Source organism: Hylobates moloch, unplaced genomic scaffold (genome assembly GCF_009828535.3).
Source record: "Hylobates moloch isolate HMO894 unplaced genomic scaffold, HMol_V3 SCAFFOLD_12, whole genome shotgun sequence".
Lineage (NCBI taxonomy): Eukaryota > Metazoa > Chordata > Mammalia > Primates > Hylobatidae > Hylobates > Hylobates moloch.
The window spans coordinates 44,439,795-44,464,054 of NW_026652287.1; the positions used below are offsets into that span (position 1 = coordinate 44,439,795).

Genomic DNA, 24,260 nt, shown 5'->3' on the forward strand with positions numbered 1-24,260 from the left:
TGTGGCCCTAGTCTTCTGCAGAAGGAGACTGGGACGCTGTTGGTTTTGAGTGAGCTGGATCCTTCTAGGGTTCAAAAGGTAAGGACTGGCACTCCCCAGTGCAAGGGAACTCCGCACTGCTCCGAAGGGGGTGAAAAGGTTTGGGGCTCAGTGTTCTGGATAATCATCGCTGGAGCCATGCAGCTCCGGGAAACCACGGATCCTTCTCGGACCCCACAAAACTGGGGTGGGTGGATTTGCCACATAAATGTCCTGGCTTTCTGGGCTCGTGATTGGTCCTCCTGACTGTGGAATCATGCTCGCTCTCTGCTAGGGGGAATCTGGCCTCTCTCTAAGGCGTTGGGGGTGGCGCAGCCTCCTTTGGTGCGCGGGCGCAGGTGCATGTTTACGTCGGGGCGCGGGAACCCAGCACACACTGGGGCGGGGTCGCCAGGGCGTGAGGTTTCAGCACCACAGACAGCAATCCGACAGTATGGTCGAGGGCTCTGCCGGCGAGGTAGCCCAGACCCCCTAACTGGAGAGCGGCAGTCCCCACCCTATCCTCGTTCCTGCACGCCCTTTAGGCTCCAGACTGTCAGAGAGCGCCACCAGCGGGGAGAGCCTAATTTGCCCAATCAGGGGCGGCTCTTGAGATAACCAATTACTGGAAGATGCCCTAGAGATCGAGCCAATGGGAGTGCGCGCACCAGGGGATGCTGCCACGCCTGGAGAGGGCAGGCCAATCGCAGTGGCCCGCGCAATAGGGGCGGTTTAGGTGCGGGTCCCCGGGTGGCCCCTCTTGGGCTCGCCGGGGCGACCTGGCTGTGGGCGCTAGGGGCCCGAAGCGATGGTCTGTTCCCCACCCCGTGTTCCTCCCGGTTTCCGTCATCGGAAGCTGAGCTAGGAGGGGGGCTGCTCCTGGGCGCGCGGACCCCGCTGCGGTTCCCATGGAAACCTGCCGGCTCCGGCTGTGCGGGGAGAGTGGAGGGGACCTGCCTCGCGGGGGGAGGGAGCTCGCGGGGCGGTCCCAGCGGCCGGACTCGCTCATCCCTGCCGATTCTTCTGTCCTCGGCTGGGGTAGCCCTCTGGTCCGCAGCAGGAACTGAGGTGTAGCTGGGGCCCCGCCCCATCCCCCGAGCTGGTGAGGAGCCGGCGGGGCCAATCTGCGCGTGGCGCCACAGGGCTCCCCCGGGCACGTGCCTGAGCTCGCGGCTGCCTTCCCCAGGGTCACGTGGCTGCGGCCACCGGGGCCTACGCGCCTCGCACGCCACCTAGCGGCCGCGCCTCGCTCCCTGCCCCTCTCTCTAGCGGCCCGCATGAGGCGGTGGCCTCAGCATCCTCCTCTGGGAAATGGGGTCAGGGCAGCCGCCGCCAACTCCCCTTCCCCCCGCGGCTTCCTGTTTTAGGAACACGCCGAGCTGGTTCTACCTCGGGGTTTTGGCACTGGTTGTTCCTCTGGCCTGAGAATTTCCTCCCCCAGCTTTCTTCAGGGATAGATCTTTGTCATTCTGGCCTATGCGCAAATGCCACCTCCTCAGAGGCCCTCCCTGACCACCGACCTAAACAGCATCCCCGGAAAACAACGCATCACTCTCTCTTGCATGGTGCTTGTCGCTAGCTGCAGATGTTTCTCATTTTAGGGGTTTACTGAACACCTCCCCATCTCATCCAGGAGCTCACTGAGGGTGGGAGATGGGTGCTCCATAAAACAGGAGGAAGTGGACCCCAGACCCCCAAGCCCCACCCCTTCCTGTGGGAGCAGGGGCTGTGCACGGCTGCCGGGTCCAGGGGCACCCCTCGTTCCCGGCCTCGCTCAGGAAGGGATCAAGTAGGCTGGAGACAGAGAGGGACCTGGCACCCCAAATCATTCAGGCCTAGGGGAAGGGCATCCCCTTTCTCGCTCTTTAATCTCACTCTGCTCTCTTGACACAGTTCCAGCAATGCAGCCCCAGGCACCAGCTCCGAGAAGGATGCGGTGGGGCGGGGTGGGGAACCTGCCCAGGGGGCCCAGCCCTGGGGCGGAGCGGGGGTGCCTCCTTCCGGCCCGCGGTCCGGGAGGCCCTCGCAGCTGTCCAGGCCCCGGCAAGCCTGGGCGTGGTGTCCGAGCGGACGAATAAATAGGGGCGGTCAGTGGTCAGGTGGGTCAGGTGGGCTTGTGATCCGGGTGGCTTTTGAGCGTGTGGAACTTGACGCTGTCTAGCTTCTCGAAGCGCTTCCCGCAGCGATCGCACGTGAAGTTGTACTGCACCTCCGCAGTGTGCTTCTTCATGTGCCAGTTGAGCGACGCGCGCTGCCGGCACTGGTAGCCACAGATCTCGCACCTGCCGGGAGCCCGTGGCGGCATGGGGCGGGGTCAGAGTGGGCGGGGCGGGGCCCTTACAAGGTCGAGCGCAGGTGGAACCGGGCCCAGGCACTGCGTTGGGGTGAAGCCGCCCCTGGGACCTGCTGGGATCCCCTCCCACCCAATCCTCTAGCGGCACGGGACGGCCTGTCACTCACTGCAGGGGGGTCTCGCCGGTGTGGGTGCGCCGATGTACCTCCAGGTGGTTCTTCCTCTTGAAGGACTTGCCGCAGGTCTCGCAAGTGAATTCACGGACACCTGGGGGCGGTGGGGACCGAGGCTGAGGACGGTGGGCTATGGGGTGTCTCTGATGGGCTGCAAACTCTGATGCTAGAAAGAGCATTGGACTGTCTCCTTGGATCTCCCAGGACTGCAGGTGCAGGCGGACCAAACCCTACGTCCTTCCCGTGCAATTGCCCAGAAACACAATCAAGCAGAACTGAGATCGAACTTGGGTCCCTGAGGGGCATAGGGTGCACGCTGCCAAGCCAACGTGGGCCTGAATTTGTCGTGTGTGTGTGTGTATATATATTTTTTGAGACGGAGTTTCGCTCTTGTTGCCCAGGCTAGAGTGCAATGGCCCGATCTCGGCTTACCGCAACCGCAACCTTGGTCTCCCGGGTTCAAGCGATTCTTCTGCCTCAGCGTCCCGAGTAGCTGGGATTACAGGCATGTGCCACCCACCATGCCCAGCTAATTTTATATTTTTAGTAGAGACAGGGTTTCTCTATGTTGGTCAGGCTGGTCGCGAACTCCTGACCTCAGGTGATCTGCCCACCTCAGCCTCCCAAAGGGCTGGGATTACCACCGTGCCCGGCCTTGTCCCCAATATTTGAACTTTGGGTGATTTCGCAAACAAACAAACAAACAAAACAACTTCTGCCCAGCGCAGTGGCTCACACCTATAATCCCAGCACTTTGGGAGGCCAAGGCGGGCAGATCGCCTGAGATCAGGAGTTGGAGACAAGCCTGGCTAACATGGCGAAACCCTGTCTCTACTAAAAAAAAAAAAAAAAAAAAAAAAAAAAAGAAAAAGAAAAAAAATTAGCTGGCGTGGTGGTGAGCGCCTGTAATCCCAGATACTCGGGAGGCTGGGGCAGAAGAATTGCTTGAACCCGGGAGGCAGAGGCTGCAGTGAGCCAAGATCAGATTCCAGCCTGGGCAACAGAGTGAGACTCCGTTGCAAAAAATAACCACACACACATTAAAAAACAAAACAAAACAAAACAAAAACCCCAAACTTCTGACCTCCTGCGATATCAGAAGCTCTGGCCCTCAGGGCCATGCCCTATCGCTGGACACAGGCACCATGGCTCTCCACTGTGTCCCTAGCCCATGCAGAAGACCTGCATCTCTGCCACAAGTGGAAACAGAAGCCCAGTTCCAAGCCAGCTTCTCCTCTTTGCCCAGCTCTCCTTCCTGCTGCTGCTTGGGTGGGCACTGGTCTAGCCTGTGGCCCCCGGTGCTGCTATAGGTTCCAATCTGGAATAGCAGTGGTGGTGTCAGCTGCTCCCTAAGTCTTGCATGAAACCTGCTCTTGGGGTCATGGGGCATGGGGTCCCGGGGATAGGAGGGAAGACGGCCAGCCCCACCCAATTCCTGTGATTGATTGGTACTAGTCCCTGTCACTGTGGCTCATGTAGCTACAGCTTACTGAGGACAGGGGGGAGGCTACTAGGGGTCTAGTCCTGTGCCTGGAGACCCAGCACAGGGCTTTGACCCACTGGCTCTGGCCCAGGCTCCCAGGCCCATGTCCCTCTGTCCCCCGCTCATGCCGCCAGCTGGCCCAGGGCCTGACCTGAATGGATGATCATGTGCCGCCGCAGGTGGTTGGATAAATAGAACTTCTTGCCACAGCCAGGATGAGGGCACACTTTGGTCTTTCCTTTCCGATGCACAAGATTGACGTGGTTCTGGGGACGAGACAGGCAGAAGTGGGTCCCATAGGCCCACAGAAGGGGCTCTGGGAGGTGGGGAGAGATGAGGGCAGCTGGAAGGCAGGCTGGGCTGGCCTCCTCAGGAGGAGGGAAGAGGGGTACCCTTGCCCAGCTCAGAGATTCCCAGGGGCACAACTGGGGTCAAAGGGTAGCTTTATTTTTTTTATTTTATTTTTTGAGATGGAGTCTTGCTCTGTCACCCAGGCTGGAGTGCAGTGGTGTGATCTCAGCTCATTGCAAGCTCCACCCCCCGGGTTCACACCATTCTCCTGCCTCAGCCTCCTGAGTAGCTGGGACTACAGACGCCTGCCACCACGCCCGGCTATTATTATTTTTTTCTGTATTTTTAGTACAGACAGGGTTTCACCATGTTAGTCAGGATGGTCTCGATCTCCTGACCTCATGATCCACCCACCTCGGCCTCCCAAAGTGCTGGGATTACAGGCGTGAGCCACTGCGCCTGGCCAAGGGCAGCTTTATTCAACACCTACTATATGCCAGGCTCTGGACTGGAGTATCTGTCAACTCTGTGAAGGGCCCAGCTGTTAGCCCAATTAATTGATGGGAAAACTGAGGTTCAAGGCTCAGTGGTTTGACCAGGGTCTCACAGGTGGCCAGTGGCAGGACTGGGACTGGATTTGAGGGCTGTCAGCCCCTGTGGGCCTGGAACAGGCAGCCGCAATTGATTCATTCCTTTGTTCTTTCACTCTTTAACTTACTAGAGCAACCCTGGCTCCAGCTTGCAGGCCTGGCTTGCACTAAGTGCTTAATACATGCTCAATCAATGCATGGTATGGCACATTCAAAGGCCTGTTGTTGCATCCTCCCATGCCAGGTGTGGGGTGTGACAAGTCCCTGTCTTTGCCTTCAGGGACACCTCGTCAAATTCCAAGGGGCAAACTAGAGGTAGGACATCCTGGTGGTGCCATGGCCTAGGCCTTGTGGGCCTGGCCCAGGCTGCTCCGGGTGGCGGCCTCACCTGGAAGCTGCTGAGGGCCACGTAGACTTGGCTGCAGCCCTCGTATGGGCAGTGGAACATCTCGAGCAGGCCGTCAGCGTCCATCACCCGCGACCGCTTGCTCCGCCGCCTCCTGGAGGGGAAGGGGCCATGACATCGGGGCTCCCGCACCAGGCAGGCTGGGGGCCTGCGGGCCGCTCCTAGCCCTCGCCCTCACCCTTGCCTGTCCCGGCACCCACTTCTCAGGCTCCTTGGGGATTTCATAGATGATGGCTGACATGTCACTGCCGTCCAGCTCCTCCCCGTCCGCCTCTGCCTCGGGCTCTGCGCTCTCAGGCACCGTCGTTGCCAGTTCTGGGGCTACTAGCTCCTCCTTCTCCTCCTTCTTGAGCAAGCACAGGTCCTCCTTCTCTACGGGGTGGACACAGGATGGTGTCCGCAGGGGACGAAGGCTGCCAAGGTGCCCACTTCGAGGGCCACTCCTCGCCCGGCCCCTCCCAGGCCCAACCACCCCCAGCCAGAGGCCATGGCAGGTCCCCCAGACCTTTCTTGGTCTCGATGCCCGCTACTGCAGTGGCGTCCGTGGTGCTAGGCTGGCTACCCTCGGGCTCTGTCTGGGTGTAGGCCGCCACACCCTCCATCATGGCACAGGGCACCTCCTCGCCCAGGCCACCGCCGGGGGCACTGCTGCCCGCTGCCATGTTGAGGTGAATGCCCTCAGCCGTGAGAGCGTCGTAGCCAGGGCCCGCAATGATGATCACCTGTGAGCCGGGCACCATGCCTGGCATGGGGCAGCTGGCCACCACCTCACCCAGGGCCTCCTGGGGCACGTTCTCAAAGAGGGTGCCAGGGCCCGCGCCCACTTGCACGGGCACTGGCACGCACACCACTGTCTCCAGGGCTTCAGGCCCACTGCCTGCCGGGTTGGGGCACAGTGGGGTACCCTGCTCGGCCAGGCTCTCCACGTGGTGGACGTCAAAGGGGATGTGCACGCCCTCCTGAGTGATGAGCCCGCTGCTGCCCACTGGGCTGGTGGGCGTCACTGCCGCTGCCGCTGCTGCAGCCTTGACCGGCTGGCCCTCAGGGGGCTCCTCAGAGTCAGAGGCAGAGCCAGAGCTGGATGAGTCAGAGCTGCCGGCCACCAGCCCATTGCTCACTGTGGGGACAGAAGAAAGGGAGTGGTTATGACAGCTGCAGCCACTGGTATTTGTTTAGTTTTTATTTTATTTTATTTTATTTATTTTTTTGAGACAGAGTCTCACTCTGTCACCCAGGCTGGAGTGCAGTAGTGCAATCTCAGCTCACTGCAACCTTGGCATCCCCGGTTCCAGTGATTCTCCTGCCTCAGCCTCCTGAATAGCTAGGACTATAGGCGTGCGCCACCACACTCGGCTTTTTTTTTTTTTTTCCTGAGATGGAGTCTCACTCTGTCGCCCAGGCTGGCGTGCAGTGGCGCGATCTCCGCTCACTACAAGCTCCGCCTCCCAGGTTCATGCCATTCTCCCGCCTCAGCCTCCCGAGTAGCTGGGACTACAGGCATGTGCCGCCATGCCCGGCTAATTTTTTGTATTTTTAATAGAGATGGGGTTTCACCATGTTAGCCAGGACGGTCTCGATCTCCTGACCTCGTGATCCACCTGCCCCTGCCTCCCAAAGTGCTGGGATTACAGGCGTGAGCCACCGCACCCGGCCCACACCCGGCTAATTTTTGTATTTTTAGTAGAGACGGGATTTCACCATGTTGGCCAGGCTGGTCTCAAACTCCTGACCTCAAGTCATCTACCCGCCTCAGCCTCCCAAAGTTTTAGAATGACAGTCGTGAGCCACCGTGGCTGGCTGAATTTTTCTTTTTTTTTTTTTGAGATGGAGTCTTGCTTTGTCACACAGGCTGGAGTGCAGTGGCGCAATCTTGGCTCACTGCAAGCTCCGCTTCCCACGCTCATGCCATTCTCCTGCCTCAGCCTCCCGAGTAGCTGGGACTACAGGCGACCGCCACCATGCCCAGCTAATTTTTGTATTTTCAGTAGAGATGTGTTTCACCGTGTTAGCCAGGATGGTTTCGATCTCCTGACCTTATGATCCGCCCGCCTCGGCCTCCGAAAGTGCTGGGATTACAGGCATGAGCCACCGCGTCCAGCCTGAATTTTTCTTTTTTTTTTTTGAGGCAGAGTTTCGTTCTGTCACCCAGGCTGGAGTGCAATGGCGCGATCTTGGCTCACTGTAACCTCCGCCTCCTGGGTTCAAGCGATTCTCCCGCCTCAGCCTCCCGAGTAGCTGGGATTACACGCGTGCACCACCACGCCTGGCTAATTTGTGTGTTTTTAGTAGAGACGAGGTTTTGCCATGTTGGCCAGGCTAGCCTCGAACTCCTGACCTTGGGTGATCCATCCACCTCGGCTCCCCAAAGTGCTAGAATTACAGTCATGAGCCACCACATCTGGCCCGATTTTGTTTTTGTTTTTTTTTGAGATGGAGTCTCCCTCTGTTGCCCAGGCTGGAGTGCAGTGGTGCGATCCGGGCTCACTGCAACCTCCACCTCCCAGGTTCAAGCAACTCTTGTGCCTCAGCCTCCTGAGTAACTGGGATTACAGGTGCATGCAACCACACCTGGCTGATTTTTGTATTTTTAGTAGAGATGGGATTCCCCATTTTGGCCAGGCTGGTCTCGAACTTCTGACCTCAGATGATCTGCCTGCCTGGGCCTCCCAAAGTGCTGGAATTACAGACATGAGGCACCTTGTGTGGCCCTGATTTTCCCAAGTAGAGATCAGGTCTTGTTATGCTACCCAGGCTGTGGCCTTGAACTCCTGGGCTCCAGTTATCCTCCCACCTCAGCCTCCCAAAGTGTTGGGATTACAGGTGGGAACCACCGTGCCCGGCCAGCCGTTGGTATTTGTTGAGGGCTCTTCAGGGGCTGGACACTGTGACCCTCTCACTGCCTAAAACAGCAGTCACTTCTCAATCCCCACTGTCCCTAACTGTTCCAAGATGACTGACCCAGCTGACCACCCCTACTCCAGGGGACACTCTCCTCTCTTAGCCCCCAGACCCACACTCTGGTGTCCTGGGCCCTTCCTGGTGGCTCCTTCCAAGTTTATTTGGTTCTTGCAGGCCTGGGAGGCTTGGCCTGGGGCCTCTCCTCAGCGCTCACCTTACCCCCAGGCTTGCCCAGGCTGATGGGGTTAAAGGCCACCCTCCGATTCTCGATGCCAACTGAATGTCCAATAATTCAATCCAATCCGACATTATCTTCCTGGAGTGGGCGTCAAAACCTCCAAGTTAAAGGCTCAGTCCCACAAGACTGCCGGACTTCAGATGTCAGCTGCAAGTCCTGGGCTACCCTGTATGTCTGACCAATGGGTTCTAAATGGGGGGTTTCCATGACCCCATCCTCAGGTTTGATAATTTGTTAGAACAACTCACAGAACTCAGAAAATGGCTCTACCTACGATTACAGCTTTATTATAAAGGATTCAACTCAGCAACAGCCAAAGGGAAGAGATGCACAGGGCAAGATACGGGGGGATGGTATGGGCTTCCAAGCCGTCTCCGGGGGTACCACCGACCCAGCATCTCCATCTGGAACTGCTCACCAATCTGGGACTGTTCAAGAGGGTTTTTTGTTGTTGTTGTTGTGGTTTGTTTTTTTGAGACACAGCCTTGCTCTGTTGTGTAAGCTGTAGTGAAGTGGCACAATCTCGGCTCACTGCAACCTCCGCCTCCCGGGTTTAAGCAATTCTCCTGCCTCAGGCTCCCGAGTAGCTGGGACTACAGGCCCACGCCACCATGTCAGGCTAATTTTTTTTTTTTTTTATTTTTAGTAGAGACTGGGTTTCATCATGTTGGCCAGGCTGGTCTGGAACTCCTGACCTCAGGTGATCTGCCCGCCTCGGCCTCCCAAAGTGCTGGGATTACAGGTGTGAGCCACCGCGCCCGACCAAGTATGTATTCTTATTATTACTACAACCATCCATGGCCTGATGACTCCATGTGCAGCTTCTGCCTAGACCTCCATGTCGAGCTCCAGATTCTTCCATCTCATTGGCCCCCTATGAGTGTCTCACAGGCATCTCAAACTCAGATCTGCAACACTGGGCTCTGTATCTTCCCTTCCACAAAGCCTGCACCACTGCTCACGGGTGTCCCTGACTCAGCGGATGGCAGCTCAGTCTCTCCAGTGGCTCAGGCCAAAGTCCTGGGGCTCTTGTTGACTTCTCTCTCTCTCACACCCACTTCCAATCTGTCAGCAAAACCTGTTGGTGCTGCATCCAAAATACATCCACCCGCAGCCTGAACGCTTCTCCCACTTCCCCTGCAGATGCTAGTTGCGGCCCCACCAGCCCCCTGCCAGGGCCAGTGCGGTCCCTTCTTTTGGGTCCCCAGCTCCTGAGAACCTACTCTTTACCTCCTGTGACAGAGGCAGGCCAGCTATTCACTAAATCCCTCTCTTCCTAGCACCAGCACCGACTACATTTCCCAGCATCCTTTGCAGGTAGGTGTGGCCATGTGGCTGAGTCCCAGCCAATGGAATGCAAGTGGACAGGTGCTCCCAAGGTTGAGCCTCCACTTTTCTCCCCACCAGCAAGCCAGGACCCAGAAGGAGGCTGGAGCCATAGGAAGGAAAGAACCTGGGTCCAGGGATGAAAGGCAGTCTGCAGGATGGAAGCACCAGGCTTTGTGTGTGGGAAACAAACTACTGTGCCAGATCACGAGAGCTGGAGTGTGTCTGTTTCAGGAGGTGTTCCATCACCTCCTGTCCTCGCCTCCTCTCCTAATGTCCTTGGAGACACTAGATAGGTTCCTGCCTTAAGGCCTTTGCACCTGCCATTCCCTCGGCTTGAATCCTCTTTCTTTTCTTTTGCCTCCAGGTTCACCCCATTCTCCTGCCTCAGCCTCCCAAGTAGTGGACTACAGGCACCGCCATCAGCCCGGAATTTTTTGTATTTTTAGTAGAGCCAGGATGGTCTCGATCTCCTGACCTTGTGATCTGCCCACCTTGGCCTCCCAAAGTGCTGGGATTACAGACGTGAGCCACTGCACCCGGCTGGCTTGAATCCTCTTCTGTCTGACACCTGAGAGGGCTCCTCCCTCCCCTCCATCAGATCTTTCATTAAAGGTATTTTTTCAGGGGGAATTTCCTGACCATTCTGTCTCAAATAGTTCCTTTTTCCCTCCTTTATTTTTTCCCAAAGCACATACCACCTTACAGTGCACTCCGTATTTTATTTTATTTTTGAGATGGAGTTTTGCTCTTGTCGCCCAGGCTGGAGTGCAATGGTGCAATCTCGGCTCACCGCAACCTCCACCTCCTGAGGTCAAGTGATTCTCCTGCCTCAGTCTCCTGAGTAGCTGGCATTATAGGCATGCCCCACCATGCCCCGCCAATTTTTGTATTTTTAGTAGAGACGATGTTTCACCATATTGAACAGGCTAGTCTCAAACTCCTGACCTCAAGTGATCCACTCGCCTTAGCCTCCCAAAGTGCTGGGATTACAGGCGTGAGCCACCATGCCCGGCCTGTATTTTAATTAATTTATTTTTTTGAGACAGTGTCTCCTTCTCTCACCTAGGCTGGAATGCACTGGCACAGTCATATCTCACTGCAGCCTTGAGCTCCTAGGTTCAAGCGATCCTCCTGCTTCAGCCTCCTAAAGCACTGGGAGAGGTGCACCACCATGCCCAGCTAACTTTTTCATTTTTTTGCTAGAGATGGGGTCTCACTATGTTGCCCAGGCTGTTCTCTAAGTCCTGGCCTCAAGCAATCCTAACTTGGCTTCCCAAAGCACTGGGATTACAGGCTTGAGCCACTGTGCCCGGCCTGCACTCTATATTTTTATTGGTTTATCCTGCTTACAATCCGCTTCCCCTCTAGAATGTAAACTCCGTAAGGTTGCGGGGTCCCGGTGCAGAGCCCCCAGTGCTGAGAAGGCTCCGTGGTGCACAGTGAGGGTTCGTTCCAATAAATGAATGAATCTCTGTTCCCTGATCTTGGCTCACTGCAGCCTCTGCCTCCTGGGTTCAGGTGATTCTCATGCTTCTGCCTGCCAAGTAGCTGTAAGTACAGGAACGCACCACCACACCTGGCTAATTTTTTTGTATTTTTAGTAGAGACCGGGTTTTGCCATGTTGCCCAGGCTGGTCTCGAACTTCTAGCCTCAAGTGATCCACCTGCCTTGGCCTCCCAAAGTGCTGGGCTGGCATTACAGGTGTGAGCCACTGTACCCGGCCCTCGGGAGTATTTTTTTTTTTTTTTTAAGACAGAGTCTTGCTCTGTTGCCCAGGCTGGAATGCAGTGGTGCGATCTTGGCTCACTGCAACCTCTGCCTCCTGGGTTTCAGCGATTCTCCTGCCTCATCTTCCCAAGTAGCTAGGATTACAGGCATGCGCCACCATGCCCAGCTCATTTTTGTATTTTTAGTAGAGATGGGGTTTCACCATGTTGGCCAGGCTGGTCTTGAGCTCCTGGCCTCAAGTGATCCACCTGCCTCGGCCTCCCAAAGTGCTGGGATTACAGGTGTGAGCCACTGTGCCCAGCCTTTGTTTTGGGTCTTTAATGAGTAAATATGTATAAGGGTTTAGGACAGTAGGAGATTCAAAGTAAGCACCCTGTAAGTTTCCTATTATTATCTCAGTGCCATTCAGGGCAGTGAGATGCCCACTCTTGATGGACCTGGGGTGGCAGCAGGGTTGGGGATAAGGAGGATCAGTGCCTCTTTCTAGATAATTTCCCCTTGTCCTGTATTCTGCAGGGTGGGCAAACCCTCTGGTACCATCCCGAAGGAGGGTGCAGTGGCCTAATGAGTGGAGGGAAGGGCCAGAGCAAGCGTCTGGGTCCACTTGACTGCAGCGTCTGCTAAGTTTGGCTGACCCCAGACTTCTCCCCAGGTAATGACAGCACCAACAGAAATAGCCATGGGCAAGGCCCAATGGCATATGCCTGTAATCCCAGCACTTTGGGAGGCCAAGGCAGGAGGATTACTAGATCCCAGGAGTTTGAGACCAGCCTGGGCAACACAGTGAGATCCCATCTCTACAAAAAATTTAAAAATTAGCTGGCTGTGGTGGTGTGTGCCTGTGTTTCCAGCTACTCAGAAGGCCGGGGTGGGAGGATCACTTGAGCCCAGGAATTGGAGGCTGCAGTGAGCTATGACTGCACCACTGCCCTCCAGCCTGGGCAACAGTGAGACCCTGTCTTAAAAAAAAAATAAAAATAAAAAGCCGGGTATGGTGGCTCACACCAGTAATCCAAGCACTTAGGGAGGCTGAGGCAGGAGGATCACTTGAGACTGGGAGTTCGAGACCAGCCTGGCCAAAGTGGTGAAAACCCACCTCTACTAAAAATACAAAAATTAGCTGGGCATGGTGGCCCACGCCTGTAATCCCAGCTACTGGGGAGGCTGAGGTGAGAGAATCGCTTGAACCTGGGAGGCAGAGGTTGCAGTAAGCCAAGATCGCACCACTACACTCCAGCTTGGGTGACAGAAACAGAATCTGTCTCAAAAAGATAAAATAAAATAAGGCCGGGTGCAGTGGCTCACGCCTGTCATCCCAGCACTTTGGGAGGCTGAGGTGGGTGGATCAACTGAGGTCAGGAGTTCGAGACCAGCCAGCCAACATGGTGAAACTCTGTGTCTACTAAAAATACAAAAATTAGTCGGGTGTGGTGGCAGATGCCTGTAATCCCAACTACTAGGGAGGCTGAGGAAGGAGAATGGTTGGAACCTGGGGCTTGCAGTGAGCCGAGATCGCGCCATTGCACTCCAGCCTGGGCGACATGAGCGAGACTCTGTCTCAGATAAATAAATAAATAAATAAATAAATAAATAAATAAATAAATAAATAAATAAAAGTTGAGTTGGGGCGTAAGGAAGCTGCTCTGGGCACCACCCACACCCCAGCCTGACCCATCACCAAATGGGCCAGTCAGATCACTCCTGGGGCTTGGGGTTCCTTGACTGCCAAGTGGGGCTGATGACAAGGCCATGGGGAAGATTCATGGTGGCTCTGGGCAGGGCCAGGAGTGGCACACAGTGAGGGGGAAGTAAAAGGCAGAGGAGGGCGGAATGCAGATCATGGGACGGGGCAGCCGAGGGGCCACTGCACGCTGAGAGCCTGGCCGACACTTGGTGGGACGGTTGTTGGCGGGGGCGCCCACCCGGAACACCTCTCGCCCCCGGCTTCCCCTCGGCCAGCTGGGATGCCACCTGCTCCGAGATGCCAGCCAGCGCAGGCTCAGCCCCGGTGACCGCCCCACCCTCAGCCCTGACAGGACGCCTGGCAGTGTGCCCTATACTCCTTCTCCAGCCAATGCCAAACCCCTGAGGCTGCCGGCAGCCCCCTCACCACTCACCAGGGCCAACTGGGCCTCCCTCACTGAGTCCCTGCCCCGTGGGATGGGAAGGAGAGAGGCGGGGACCGTGAAGGTGGGGAGGGAGGAGGAGAAAGGGGAATGGAAGGAAACAAGAGAAAGAGAGAGAGGGAGATGAGACAGAAAATGAAAGATCAAGGAAGGAGGAGACAGAGGCAGCTCAAGGGAGGAGAAATGGGGAACAGGAGGGGAACAGAATGGAGGGGGAAGGCAAGAAGCGAAGCCTAGAAAGGCAGAAGGCAAGAGAATGCAACTGGGAGCCGGAGAAAATCGAAAAGGAGGTAGCGGCCAGCTTAGCCAGGGCTCAGGAGAGCATCACAGCCTATGGAGCCATAAGGCCTGGGTGGTTTAGGCGGCCGTTTCGCTGTGGGGGCCGAGCCCTGTCCCAGCAGGCCTGCCCCCGCCCCAGCTGCCAAGCCAGGGCTCCTGGGCCCTCAGCCAGCCCTGCCTGGGACTGGCCTTGGGCACAGATGGGCGAACTGCTCCATAAAGAGGGACTGCCTCCCCACTCGGGCGCGTGAGGACGCAAAGAGGGCAAGGCCATGAAGGGCTCAGCCTGGCCCACCGTGTCCCTGCTCTGTCCCAGTGCCAGAGCCAGAGCCAGAGCCACTGTAGCTGCTATTCTGTTTGTGATGCTAGCCTAGGGCTCGTAAGAATCCCCCAAACATGGGCGGCCCCCTATGTGCCCTCGCCCAGCAGACCTACCTTTGTCACTGTCAGGGTCTGAGTCGCTGAGGGGCTTCAGGGGCGAATGCAGGTCCTGGAAGTAGCGGTGGCCAGCTTCGCACTGCCACACGGCCGTGGTGTACAGGCCGAAAGTGGGGTCTAGCTCCGCCAGGTGCGGCTCGTACGGGCAGCGGTGCTTGTGGTCCTCATACCAGATCACCACGTTCTTCAGGCAGTTCACGTTGCGTCGCCGCCCTATGGACACAGGGCCGAGGGGTCGGTATAAGGGACAGGGCTCAGCCCATGGTGACATGGCTGCCTGAACCACCAAGGCCTTATGGGTCCCATGGGTTGGGAGGCCCTCCTGAGTGCCATCCAGGCCTGCACCCAGTTTAGAGGGGGAAACTGAGGCTCAGAGAGGAGAGGCACCCCCTGGAGGTAACAGGGACTGTTCTATTGGCAAAGTCATGTAAACAGTGGAGGCTGGTGCACAGTAGGTGCATAATAATTGTTAGCTGCTTGCTAATTGTTCTCATCTTCATCAAACGCCTAGAACAGCGCAGTCCTCAGGCCCAGGACTCCCAGGCTCCCGCCCTAACCACCCCCTATAGCCGCAAGGGGGCGCCTGTGAATGCCCGAGTCAAGTCTGTTCCCTCCTCTGCTCAGAATCCACTGGGCCAGGCACAATGACTCACACCTGCAATCCTAGCACTTTGGGAGGCAGAGGCAGGTGGATCACTTAAGGCCAGGAGTTTGAAACCAGCCTGGCTAACATGGCGAAAACCCATCTTTACTAAAAATACAAAAATTAGCCAGGCATGGTGGTGCATGCCTTTTGTCCCAGCTACTTGGGAGGCTGAGGTAGGAGGATCGCTTGAGCCTGGGAGGTGGAGGATGCAGTGAGCCAAGGTCGCGACACTGCACTCCAGCCTGGACGACACAGCAAGACCACCTCCCTCAGGGTAAAAGCCAAAGTCCTCCCTTCGGCCCACAAGGCCCACTGTGACTTGTCACCTCCCGGCCCTCACCCACTTGGTGACTCCACTCCACTCCAGCCACACAGCCTCCTCGCTGTTCCTGGAGCAGGCTAGGTGTGGCCCTGCCTCAGGGCCTTGGCACAGGCTGTGCCTGCTTCCTCTAGATAACTGTCTTGCTCCCTCCCCACTTCACTCAGGTCTCCCCCAAATGCATCCCCTCTGAGAGGCCACTCCCTGCCCAGTCACTCTGGCCGACCTTAACTTGCTGTCTGTTTTCTCCAGGTAGTACCTAGATGCCATCTGCGGCCATTTGTTTATGTGTGCCCTGTCTGTCTCTCCCACCAGAATGTCAGCTCCTCAAGAGCAGGAACACTGCTGTTTTGTTCCTCCTGTACCCCCAGTGCCCCCAAAGGGCCTGGTTCACAGCAGGTGCTCCAGGAACATTTGCTGGATGAGAGAACGCTGCATAGGGGGCGGGCATGGTGGAGCCGGACTGCCTGGGTTTGAATCCTGGCTCTGCCCCTTCCAAGCTGGGTAGCTCTGGGCAAGTGACTCGGCTTCTCTGAGCTCCAGGTGCCTCCTCTAGGCTGGGGAGAATAAGGGATTCCCACCCCTGAGGGCTGCCAGGCAGGAGGGAGGGAGTGAAGACATCACCAGGACACAGAACAAGGCTGGGCACAGTGAGTGCTGGGAAATGGTATCTGACTCGTGTGATCGTCCTGGTCCCTCGGCCAAGTGCGAGGACAGCATGTCTCCCACTCCTACCCTGTGGGCCGGGAGATGAAGAGGGGCCCAGAAGAGGTGTTTGGGTCTAGGGAATGCGCCCACAGTCTCCAACCATGAGGGCAACAGAGTCATCACCCACAGCCGCCTCTCAGGCCCAGCCCTTTCCCTCCTCATTGCGCTCATCCCTTGAGGATTCAGGGTCAAGGTCATAGCTCACACCTGCCTCCGGAGAATCCTAAGAAGGGGAGGGGCTCACTGCCACCAGCTGGCCTTCACCCTGCTGGACATGGCCTGGGACCCCCAGCTCCAGGGCTCAGAGCTGTGCAGAACCTGGCTGTTCAGACTTCCACTGACTGGTGGCCAGCAGGATAGGAGAGGCAAGCTCCAGACCTCCCCTCTAACCACCAGTGCTTGGCTCCCCCTGCCCTTAGGGCTCTGCAAAAGCTGTTCCCTCTACTCAGCTCTCCCCTGGCTGACTCCCATGCCGGGAGCAAGACTGAGGGAGCCAAGGACACTGCGCCTGAGACACAAGACACGCAGACCTGGGTTTGAGGTCTGGCTCTGCCGGTTCCAACTGTGCTGCCTAGGGCAGCGACCTGGCCTCTCTGGGCCTTGATCTCCATATTCCCACCGCTCCCAACTCTCCCCACCTCCCCCAGGCTGAGCCTCCACTTACTTTTCTTCCGCTTTGGCTTTTTGGGGACCTGCTCCCAAGGCTTCCTGCAACAGAAAGAGGCAGCGAGGGTGAACATGGGGCCAGCGCCGGGCCTGTCTGACCCATAAGTAACAACAGTGGCTAGAGCCACTGCTCATTGTGCACTGAAATGGAATCTGAACTTTTTTTTTGAGATGGAGTCTCGCTGTGTCGCCCAGGCTGGAGTGCAGTGGTGAGATCTCAACTCATTGCAGCCTTTGCCTCCCAGGTTCCAGCGATTCTCCTGCCTCAGCCTCTCAAGTAGCTGGGATTACAGGTGCAGACCACCACACCTGGCTAATTTTTGTATGTTTAGTAGAGACGGGGTTTCACCATGTTGGCCAGGCTGGTCTCGAACTCCTGACCTCAGGTGATCCACCCTCCTCGGCCTCCCAAAGTGCTGGTATTAACAGGCATGAGCCGCCACGCCTGCCCTGAACTTTTTTTTTTTTTTTTGAGACAACGTCTCTCTCTGTCGCCTACGCTGGAGTGCAGTGGCGCGATCTCAGTTCACTGCAACCTCTCCCTCCCAGGTTCAAGCGATTCTCCTGCCTCAGCCTCCTGAATAGCTGGGATTACAGGCTAATTTTGTATTTTAGTAGAGACAGGGTTTCACCATGTTGGCCATCCTGGTCTCAAGCTTCTGACCTCAGGTGATCCGCCCACCTCGGCCTCCCAAAGTGTTGGGATTACAGGCGTGAGCCACTGCGTCCAGCCTAGAATCTGAACTTCTATGTACCTGTCCCCAACTCCAGCACTGTGTCACCAGGCCCCTCGCTTGGACTCTCTCCCCAGCTGCCACCAGCCCTAGGAGGGGGTTCTAGCATCATCCACCTCAAGGAGCAGGAAAAACAGGCTTGGAGGGGTGAGGCCACCTGCCCTAGGTCCCACAGTCAGGGAGCAGAGAAGTAACAAAGTGGGTATGAAAAGTTTGTGTGGAAGCAGAATTCCAAGATGGCCCCCACAGTTCCGCTGGGACACATGCCCTGTGTGATCCTCTTCCCCTGAGCAGGGCAGGCCTGTGAGTAGGATTGGATATCAAGCCTTGGTTAGGTGACTGTGAGTTAATCAAACGGGAACATATCTTGTAGGGCACAGTGGCTCAAGCCTGTAGTCCCAGCTGCTTGAAAGGCTGAGAGTGGTCTTGGCCCACAGCCAGCAAGACAGTGGGTACTGTCTGGGTGTGGTGTCTCACACCTGTAATCCTAGCACTTTGGGAGGCTGAGGCAGGAGGACTGCTTAAAGCCAGGGGTTCAAGACCAGCCTGGGCAAATTAGCAACATCCCACCTCTATTTATACATGAAAAAAAAAAAAAAAAAAAAAGCCAGGCTCGGTGGCTCATTCCTATAATCTCAGCACTTTAGGAGGTTAAGGTGGGTGCATCACTTGAGGCCAGAAGTTGGAGACCAGCCTGGGAAACATGGTGAAACCCCATCTCCACAAAAAATACAGAAATTACCCAGGCGGGGTGGCATGCACCTGTAGTCCCAGCTACTCAGGAAGTTGAGGTGGGAGGATCACCTGAGCCTGGGGAGGTCAAGGCTGCAGTGAGCTATGATCACGCCACTGCACTCCAACCTGGGCAACAGAGTAAAACCCTGTCTCAAAAACAAAGAAACAAACAAAAACAAACAAAAAACGATCTTCGTCATGGTACAGCCCTGTTACTTAATCATCAATAAGCAAATGGTACAATGATCATTATGATTATCAGTATCATCGTGGAGCCTGGGCCCCCTGGCCTCCCTCCTGTGGCCCAGACCTGCTCTTGCCACAAACATCCTGACAGCCAGTCTAGTGTCTCTTTTCAGCAAAACTGTCCACCCCCTCTGACTCCTGCCCAGACCTGTAACAATTCTCAGTCCCACACCCATCTGGTTCCCAGGACTGCACCTTGGGGCTCTTCCATCCTTCCTGACCCAGGCTCTGCCCCTGCCTCCAGCTCTGCTCCTCCAGGTCCCATTCCATGTGACTCTATCCCTTCCCGTGGCTCCACCCTCCCCTGCAAAGGACCACACTGGCTGTGGAGACCTTCACCCAACCCAAGACCCAAGTCTGGCTCTTTCACCCAGGCTGGAGTGGAGTAGCGCTATCTTGGTTCACTGCAACCTCTGCCTCCTGGGTTCAAGCAATTCTCCTGCCTCAGCCTCCCGAGTAGCTGGGATTATACATGCCCACCATCAGCCCAGCTAATTTTTCTATTTTTAGTAGAGACAGGATTTCGCCATGTTGGCCAGACTGGTCTCGAACTCCTGACTTCAAGTGATCTGCCTGCCTCAGCCTCCCAAAGTGTTGGGATTACGAGTGTAAGCCACCATGCCCGGCCCCAAATCCAAGTCCTGATGTCCACAGCCACCTCCATCCACTCACTGCTGGAGGCTGGGAGTGTCACATTGCAGTGGGGACAGTCTTGGGTATCAGCCAGACCCAAGTTCAAGACTCAGCTCTGCTCTCAACTGCCTGTGTGACCTCAAGCAGGTCTTGTCCCCTCTTAGCCTCAGTCTCCGTCTGTGAAGCGGAAATAGTAGTAGTGCCTCTGACACAGGGTCACCATGGGGACCAAACAAGGTCATATGTAACCTGGTGAGTGCCACTTTCCAACCCCCACACAGGGCTTTCTCCCTCAAACTGCCTTCCCTCTCCTGTCCACTTCTCCAACTTCTGACACTTCTCTGTGACTTCCAGCAGAGGCCACTGGCATCAAGGACCACAGATACTGGGGCTATTCAGGCCCTGGCTTGGCTGTTCCCCGCCATTTCCTTTCAGTCTTCAGTCATTCCCACCAGCATCTAAATATGCCATGATTTCTCCCATCTTGGATTAAAATCATTTTGATACTCACCTTCCCCACCAGCCCCTTCCCCATATCTTTTTTTTTTTTCCTTTTGAGACAGGGTCTAGTGGTGTTGCCCCAGCTGGAGTGCAGTGACGCCATCACAGCTCATTGAAGCCTCGACCTCCAGGGCTCAACCGATCCTCTTGCCTCAGCCTGCTGAGTAGCTGGGACCACAGGCATGCACCACCACGCCTGGCTAACTTTTGTATTTTTTGTAGAGATCGGGTTTCGCCATGTTGCCCAAGCTGGTCTCAAACTCCTGGGCTCAAGCGATCCTCCTGCTTCAGCCTCCCAAAGTGCTGGGATTACAGGCATGAGCCACTGCACCCAGCCTCCTTTTTCATTTCCCCGCTTTGCCACAGTTGTCTACACTCGCTGTCTCCATGTCCTCTCCATCTCACTGGAACTCCTCCAGTCAGAGCTTTGCTCCATCACATCACACACTCTCCCATCACAGTCACCAGTGACGGCTTCACTCGGCCAACAGCACTGGACATGACAGACGCTTCCTTTGGCCTCCTGGGTGCTGCCATTGCCCAGTGCTCCACTGGCACTGGGGCTGCTGCTTCTCCCACACCTCCCTTACCAAGGAGAGCAAGCGCCACACTCAGGCCTGTGTTTTCTGTCTAAAGGTATCCCTTTAGTAACTTTTTTTTTCTTTTGAGATAGAGCCTCGTCTGTCACCCAGCCTGGAGTGCAGTGGCACGATCTCGGCTCACTGCAACCTCCGCCTCCTGGGTTCAAGTGATTCTCCTGCCTCAGCCTCCTGCGTAGCTGGGACTATAGGTGTGTGCCACCACGCCCAGCTAATTTTTATGTTTTTAGTAGAGATGGGGTTTCAATATGCTGGCCAGGCTGGTCTCGAACTCCTTACTTAGTGATCTGCTCACCTTGGTCTCCCAAAGTGCTGGGATTATAGGTGTGAGCCATCGTGCCTGGCCTATTTTTATTTTACTTTTTGAGACAGTCTTGCTCTGTTGCCCAGGCTGGAGTGCAGTGGCACAATCTCGGCTCACTGCAACCTCCACCTCCCAGGTTCAAGTGATTCTCCTGCCTCAGCCTCCCAAGTAGCTGGGACTACAGGCGTGTGCCACCATGCCAGGCTAATTTTTGTATTTTTAGTAGAGACAGGGTTTTGCCCTATTGGTCAGGCTGGTCTCAAATTCCTGACCTCAAGAGAGCCACTTGCCTTGGCCTCCCAAAGCGCTGGGATTACAGGTGTGAGCTACCACGCCTGGTCTTCCTTTTTCTTTTTTTTTTTTAATTGTTGACAAGAGTCATGAACCTCCTTGGACTCATCATCAGCTTTACCAATTGTTAACTCTTGGCCAACCTTGTATCACAATGTGTACCCCATCCATTCTTCAAGCCACACACATCCTAGAGACAGTTTCTTCTAAAATATAAACCAGGCTGTGTGTGACTTGTAGTCCCAGCTACTCTGGAGGCTGAGGTGGGAGGATCTCTTGAGTCCAGGAGTTCAAGACCAGCCTGGGCAATATAGCAAGACTGCATCTCAAAAATAAATAAATAAATAAATAAATAAATAAGGAAATAAAAGGCCGGGCCCAGGTATGGTTTCATCTTTACATTTAAATCTGCAACCCCGCTGGGCGCAGTGGCTCACACCTGTAATCTCAGCACTTTGGGAGGCTGAGGCAGGCAGACCTCTTGAGGTCAGGAGTTCGAGACCAGCCTACCCAACATGGCGAAACCCCGTCTCTACTAAAAATACAAAAATTAGCCTGGCATGGGGGTGCACGCCTGTAGTCCCAGCTACTCGGGAGGCTGAGGCAGGAGAATCGCTTGAACCTGCGAGTCAGAGGTTGCAGTGAGCTGAGGCTGCGCCAATGCACTCCAGCCTGGGTAACAGAGCGAGACTCCATCTCAAAAAAAAAAAGAGGGGGGGGGCAACGGGGGAAATAAAGGCAGACCATACCACTTCTTTCTCTGTACAAAACCTTGCACTTAAGGTTCCCACCTCACTGGGAGGAAAAACTGGAGTCCTCTCCATGGCCCAGGATGACCTTCCCTGTCACCAATCTGTCCTTGTCTTCCCTTCTCCCCCTCACTCATTGCAGTCCAGCCACACAAGCCTCTTCAGTGTTCCTGGCACACAATAGGCAGGGTCCTGCCTTATGGCCTTTGCCTTTGCTATTCCCTCCACCTCAACTCTTCCCCAGAGATCTGCATGGCTCCTCCTAGGTTCCTTCATGTCTTTACTGAAATGCTATCTTCTGAATGTGACCACCTTAACTCCCTATTTTAACTTCCAACTCACACTCTTCATTTCACTTTTGTTTTTTCCATAGCCCCTCTCTCTCTCTCATGGACTATATAATTTACTTATGTTTCTGGTCTGCAGTAAACAAGCCTTTTGCCAGGTACAGTGGCTCACAACTTTAATCCCAGCACTTCGGGAGGCTGAGGAGGGAGGATCCCTTGAGCCGAGGAGTTCGTGACCAGCCTGGGCAACATGGTGAGACCCCCATCTCCATAAAAAATAAAAAAATTAGCCAGGTGAGGTGGCTCCTCTGTAGTCCCAGCTACTTGGGAGACTGAGGCAGGAGGATCCCTTGAGCCTGGGAGGTTGAGGCTGCTGTGAGCCATGAACATGCCACTGTACTCTGGCCTGGGTGACAAAGTGAGACCCTGTCTCAAGAACAAACAAACAGGGCTGGGCACAATGGCTTACACCTGTAATCCCAGCACTTTGGGAGGCTGAGGCCGGAGAATCACTTGAGCCTAGGAGTTTGAAATCAGCCTGGGCAACACGGGGAAACCTCTGTCTCTACAAAAAATACAAAAATTAGCCAGGTGGAGTGACGTGCACCTGTGGTCCCAACTACTCAGGAGGCGGAGGTAAGAGGATCACTTGAACCCACGAGGTTAAGGCTGCAGTGAGCCGTGATCATGCCACTGCATTCCAGTCTGGGCGAGACAGTGAGACCGTCTCAAAAAGAAAAACGCGGGCCGGGAACGGTGGCTCACGCCTGTAATCCCAGCACTTTGGGAGGCCGAGGCGGGTGGATCACAAGGTCAGGAGATCGAGGCCATCCTGGCTAGCATGGTGAAACCCAGTCTCTACTAAAAATACAAAAAATTAGCCAGGCGTGGTGGCGGGCGCCTGTAGTCCCAGCTACTTGGGAGGCTGAGGCAGGAGAATGGCGTGAACCCGGGAGGCGGAGCTTGCAGTGAACGGAGATCGTGCCACTGCACTCCAGCCTGGGCGACAGAGCAAGCCTCCATCTCAAAAAAAAGAAAAGAAAAAAAAAATGAACAACAACAAAAAAAACTCCAGGCCTTTGAACAAGCCATCCCCTCTGCCCACCAGAATGTCCGCTCCATGAGGCAGGTATCTTTGTGCTTCCAGCATTTCCAGTCCTGCTCTTGAGCATATAAGCCAGCCTGCTGTCCTGGGAAAGGGGTGGGTATAACTTAGCAAGATCTGTTTGATTCTTGACTCTCAGAATCTCCTCCCAGAGAAACATGAGAACATGTGTACCTGAAAACCAGGGCAGAACAAGAATTTCCTTGCGGCACTACTTGTGATAGGGAATAAACATCATCCTCGTAAAAGTTAATACTTAGGGAACCCACTACCTGCCAGGCACTCTTCTAAGCTCTTTGCCTATTTTAACTTAATCATCACATCAACATATAAGGCAGGAAGGGAAAAACTCCATCCACACTGCTCCTTCTCAAGATTGAGAATTTACAAAGACAGGCATCTCTGCCCTCCACCTGCCCAGCTAACTAGGGGTTTCCTCTTCATCCGAGTCTCCCTGGGCTGAGTTGCTTCACAGAAATAGGCTTAGGGAAGTGCAGTCCAGGTTGCGAAGGGTCCCCCGGGTGTGTTGGATCTAGGGTTGTGGGAATGGGGCCATACGGAGTCCCAGATGGAGCACGAGAACTTTAAGAAGGGCAGGGCTGAGTGCCCCAAGGTGTCCAGAGTCCCAGGCCAGGTGGGGAATTAAGCGGGGGACGATGAGACCAGTGAGGGGGCGGGGCTGCCCCTCCAGGGACTGGGTAGTTACAAGGTCTGGAGGTGGGGACAGTCCCAGGATTGGGCCGCCAGAGTTCTAGCGGGCGGGGCCAATCGCTCAGAAGGCGGGTCAAAGGGCTGGGTACACCCTAGGATTGGGCAGTCGGAACGATGGGAGGCGGGGCCACGAGCCGGGCGCGTCCCGGCCCGGCAGTCCGAGACCCAGGTCGCCGGCCCGGCTCCTGGGCGGGGTCCACAGGTGCCGGGGGCGGGGCCTCGAGGCGGAGGAGGCGGGGCAAAACACGGCGGGGTCTGGGGGCGTCTCCTCCCTCCCTCCCTCCGGGCCAGTCCCCCTCACCCGTGGCGGCCGCTCCGCTGGCCGCGCTCCAGAGAGATGAGGTAGGCGGCGAGCTTGGCGTCGCTCCAGCCGCTGCGGCGCCGCAGGTCCACCCAGGGCCCGTGCGCCTCGCCCAGGTACACGCGCCGCACGTCGTACTTCTTCCGGGACTCGAGCCGTCGCCGGGCCCGGTCCGACTCCGTGAGTCGCGGCCGGCCTCGCGCCTTTCGGCCCGCTGCGCCCTCCTCGGCTGCTGCCTCCCCGCCCGCGCCCGCCTCAGCCTCCGCCTCCGCCTCGGGCTCCGGCGCCCGCTCCGCCATCCCCCCCACCTTGGTTACCAGCCTCCCCCGTTGTTAGGAGCCCGACCGGAAGTGGCGCGCATATTCAGCGCCGCCGAGAAATTTCTCACGGTCTCTCACTGCCCCAGGGCGCCAAAAGGAGACCAAGAATGAAAA

General features: G+C 56.1%; 1 protein-coding gene across 2 annotated transcripts; it reads right to left on the reverse strand.

Annotated features, from left to right (window-relative positions):
- Window positions 1-1,867: 1,867 nt before the first annotated feature.
- ZNF653 (zinc finger protein 653) lies at window positions 1,868-24,224 on the reverse strand. 2 transcript variants are annotated; one of them, XM_032169752.2, is made up of 9 exons: window positions 23,827-24,224; window positions 16,629-16,672; window positions 14,289-14,504; window positions 5,760-6,371; window positions 5,455-5,626; window positions 5,237-5,348; window positions 4,119-4,233; window positions 2,517-2,578; window positions 1,868-2,300 (listed from the first exon to the last, which is right to left on the reverse strand). In XM_032169752.2, exons 1-9 carry the CDS (start codon window positions 24,123-24,125, stop codon window positions 1,890-1,892), a joined length of 2,043 nt encoding a protein of 680 aa, XP_032025643.1. In that variant the 5' UTR covers window positions 24,126-24,224; the 3' UTR covers window positions 1,868-1,889. The 2 variants fall into 2 exon arrangements, with proteins under 2 accessions (XP_032025643.1, XP_032025644.1); XM_032169753.2 differs by having other exon boundaries at window positions 2,479-2,578; window positions 23,827-24,222.
- Between the last annotated feature and the right edge of the window lie 36 nt (window positions 24,225-24,260).